The following is a 3,132-nucleotide window of genomic DNA, read 5'->3' as shown; positions in this document are numbered from 1 at the left end:
CACTCAATGCTACGCAGAAGATGATGGCTGTGACGCCCTCAAAGCAGTGGATCCACTTCTTTCGCTCAGACCGCTGACCACCCACATCAAACATCCTGTGGATATACGATCACCTTAGCTCCAGGAAGGGAGCCCCGGGGGAGGCTTTCTGCCCTATTTCCCAAGTTGGCAGACTGAGGACAGAGGCCTGCCCAGAGTGGGCCAGCTACCTTCTGGAATCATCAACAATTGCCGACCTCACCCCTGGTTCTGGATCAGGGGCCTGGACAGCAGGCAGGCTGCGAGCAGCTGGCAGAGGTGGCGTGGATCCTGACTGCTGCTTCAGTAGGTGGTGATGATGTGCTTGCCCAGAACACGTGAGTCTTGCAAAACCTCAGTGGGGCTGGGGGATCCTGGACCAGCCCCTGCCTCTGCTACCCCAAAGGCTGGCAGGTCCTGCCCCTCCCACCTATCCACATGCTCACTTACTTGAAGTGTAAGTCCTTGAAGGTGAAGTGTGTCTCCACGATCCCCGTGGTCTTTACGCGGGTCCGTAGCACATCTTGCTGCGTGGGGATGCAGTCACTCTGTGCAATGCGCTCCAGGTCATTCAGGTAGCTGGGGGTGGGTTTGGGAGGGTCAGTGTGGGCCAGCGTGCGGCCTCCTTACTGGACCCTGGGCCAGCTGAAAGAGGCCGCTTCTCTCCCATGCTATTTCTCAGGCAAAATCCTTGCTGCTTTAACTCCTGCCTGCATTACCTCATCGCTCAAATGAAGAAACCTGAACTCAGAGCCCCTGGCCTCCCCGTTGTGGAATGGGAATGGAAGGAGGTGCAGCTCTGTGGCCAGCTAGCCAGCCAACCTTCAGCACCCAGGGTCTGAGCCAGGCCTGCCTCAGACAGGATCCAGGATCTGGTGCTACAGGCAAAGGGGGTGGGTGGGGGCAAATTAGTCCTTCAGTGAAGGATTCAGGATGCTAATCGGCGCAATTATGGCACCAGCCGCAGAGCAGCCTGGTGTGGTCCCTCGATGTGGGGCTGGACAGGTTGGGGCCTGCCAGGCCCAATGGGCTCTTTGCCCAGCACCCAATGAAGTCTGGGCTCCTCAGGGGGAGGGCACAGGCACCTGCTTGGCAAGGGTCCCAGGGGCTCCTCATTACCAGCTCCCTTAATTAGTATGAAGGCTGCCCCTACAGGGCCCTGCTCTGCTGCCTGCCTCAATATCCCTGCCATGCCCTAGAGGCTGGTTCTAGGCTTACAGGCTGCTGCCCTGGGCCAACTTCTCGTTCCTGGGGCAAGGCTGCTGGGGCCAGCCCTTAGCTTCCACCAGCAGCCAGGCCAAACCAGGCCAGAGGGAAATGATCTCAGAGTAGCAGGGACAAAACAGAAAAACAGGAAGGGCCATGGGGAACCATGACGCGTGTGCTGTGACCCACATACATGCCCTGCCCCCTACTGCCAGAACCTTCAGCGTGGAGGCACCATGGTGCATGCCACACCAGCCTCTCCCTTCTCCCCAACAGGCAGGTTCACCCCAGGGACCCCCTGCCTCACTGCAGTCGTGGAGGGTTGCTGTGAAGAGGGGCTGGAGGAGCCCTACTCCCTGTGGTGTTCCAATCTGCAACCCCTTCCCCTTAGGGAACCTGTCACAGCATAAACCAACCTGGGAGAGCAGGCCCTGTGTTCACTCCCAAATCTCTACTCCCAAAACTGCTGGGCACACAGTGGGTGCCTAATGCCTGGAGAATGGAGAAACAGGGTGATAGAGAAGTGGGAGGTGGCCTGGAGGTGGCTATATCCCTGGTTCCCTTTGAGTATCATGGGCACCAAGGTCCCTGACTCTCTGACCCTCAAGCTCTGCTGGTGGCTGGGCCCATGATCCCAGGGAGGGGCAGTGCTGAGGCCTGCGGGTCCCCACAGCATTTGGCTGTGACTCCACAACTCCTGTAGGGGGAACATATTCACAAGAGCGTTCAGGCCATGTAAGGAGGGTAGGGGGAGGCTGTTCATGTGGCTGAGGCAGGGCTTAGGAATCACAGCCAGGCAAGACCCTCCTCCTCCCACCTCTGGGGGGGGCTCAGGATTGGATGAGCAACAGGAGCAAAAGGGTGTTCCAGACAGAGGGGACTGGTGTAAGCAGAGATGCGGAGGTTAGAGTACAGGAACAACAGCCTATCTGGTGACACCATCCAAAGCCTGTGGATATCTCCTGCAGCCATCCTCAATGGCTAAATTTCTGTCTGTCCTGTTCCCCATGGGGTCCTCAGCACCCTGCACCCGTCCAAGCACATGGCAGATACCACAGAGAAGGAGTTCAGACTGTGGAAAGGGTGCAGGCCTGTCATGCCTCAGGGACTGCTGGGACTCCTTGTAATTCTCCAGCTGAGTCCTGGGCTCAGCCTAGGACCAGCAGGGGTCAGGGCTGAGGTCCAGGGGCTCTGACCTGCACGCACACCTGTCACCGCCCAGATAACTTCTTCCCCTTGTGCCCCTCCAGCCAGCCTGCACAGCCTAAGTTCAAGCACAGCCAGCTTTCCACCACATGCTGCAGGATATTACCCACCCCCGCCTGGATGCTGCACAGGCTATGCCCCGCGCCTGGAACCCCATCACCCACTCCTCCCCTGGCTGACTCTCCTTCAGAGCTCAGCAGTTCTGCCTCTGGGCCAACCCCACCTCTACTGTGACACTAACACCCTAAATTGTCACTGCATGGGGACTTTGCTCCACTCATCGATGTGTCCCTGAGGCCTTGCACAGGGCCTGGCAAAGAGCAGGTGGCAGTAAATGTTTTTTAGAAGACTGTGTGTCAAGAGATCAGGCTCAACTGGCCTGGAAGAAATGTACTGTATAAGCCACCTGCCTGTCATTCCTCCTGGCCTTTCAATACTGTGTCACCCAGCCACCCCCCCCAAACCAAAAAACACCAAGGCCTTAGTTGATAGTCATCAGTTTCATGAACAAAGACCAGCAGTGTCCTTCTGTGGGTTCTCAGGCCCTCCAGTCCAGCCTTTGGTCCTCCCCCACCCCCTGCCCTGCCCAGCCCCTTGGAGCACTCACTAGGCAGCTGAGTCGTTGAGCTGGTATTCCCTCGAGCGGCCAAAGCAGGCCTGCACACCATGGTCAGCCCAGAGCCTCCGGATGACGCCGGACAG

General features: G+C 58.1%; 1 protein-coding gene across 1 annotated transcript; it reads right to left on the bottom strand.

Annotated features, from left to right (window-relative positions):
- Positions 1-4: 4 nt before the first annotated feature.
- On the bottom strand, positions 5-3,129 carry LOC108299188 (guanine nucleotide-binding protein G(i) subunit alpha-2; the record flags this gene model as incomplete). Its single annotated transcript, XM_017521528.1, has 3 exons — positions 5-95; positions 469-597; positions 3,038-3,129. Coding segments are annotated over 3 exons (312 nt in total), but the record flags the coding sequence as incomplete, so codon positions are not given.
- Positions 3,130-3,132: the final 3 nt, after the last annotated feature.

Source organism: Cebus imitator, unplaced genomic scaffold (assembly GCF_001604975.1).
Source record: "Cebus imitator isolate Cc_AM_T3 unplaced genomic scaffold, Cebus_imitator-1.0 Scaffold2647, whole genome shotgun sequence".
Classification (NCBI taxonomy): Eukaryota; Metazoa; Chordata; class Mammalia; order Primates; family Cebidae; genus Cebus; species Cebus imitator.
Note: the sequence above shows the minus strand (reverse complement) of the source record. Positions and strands in the feature narration are given on the sequence as shown.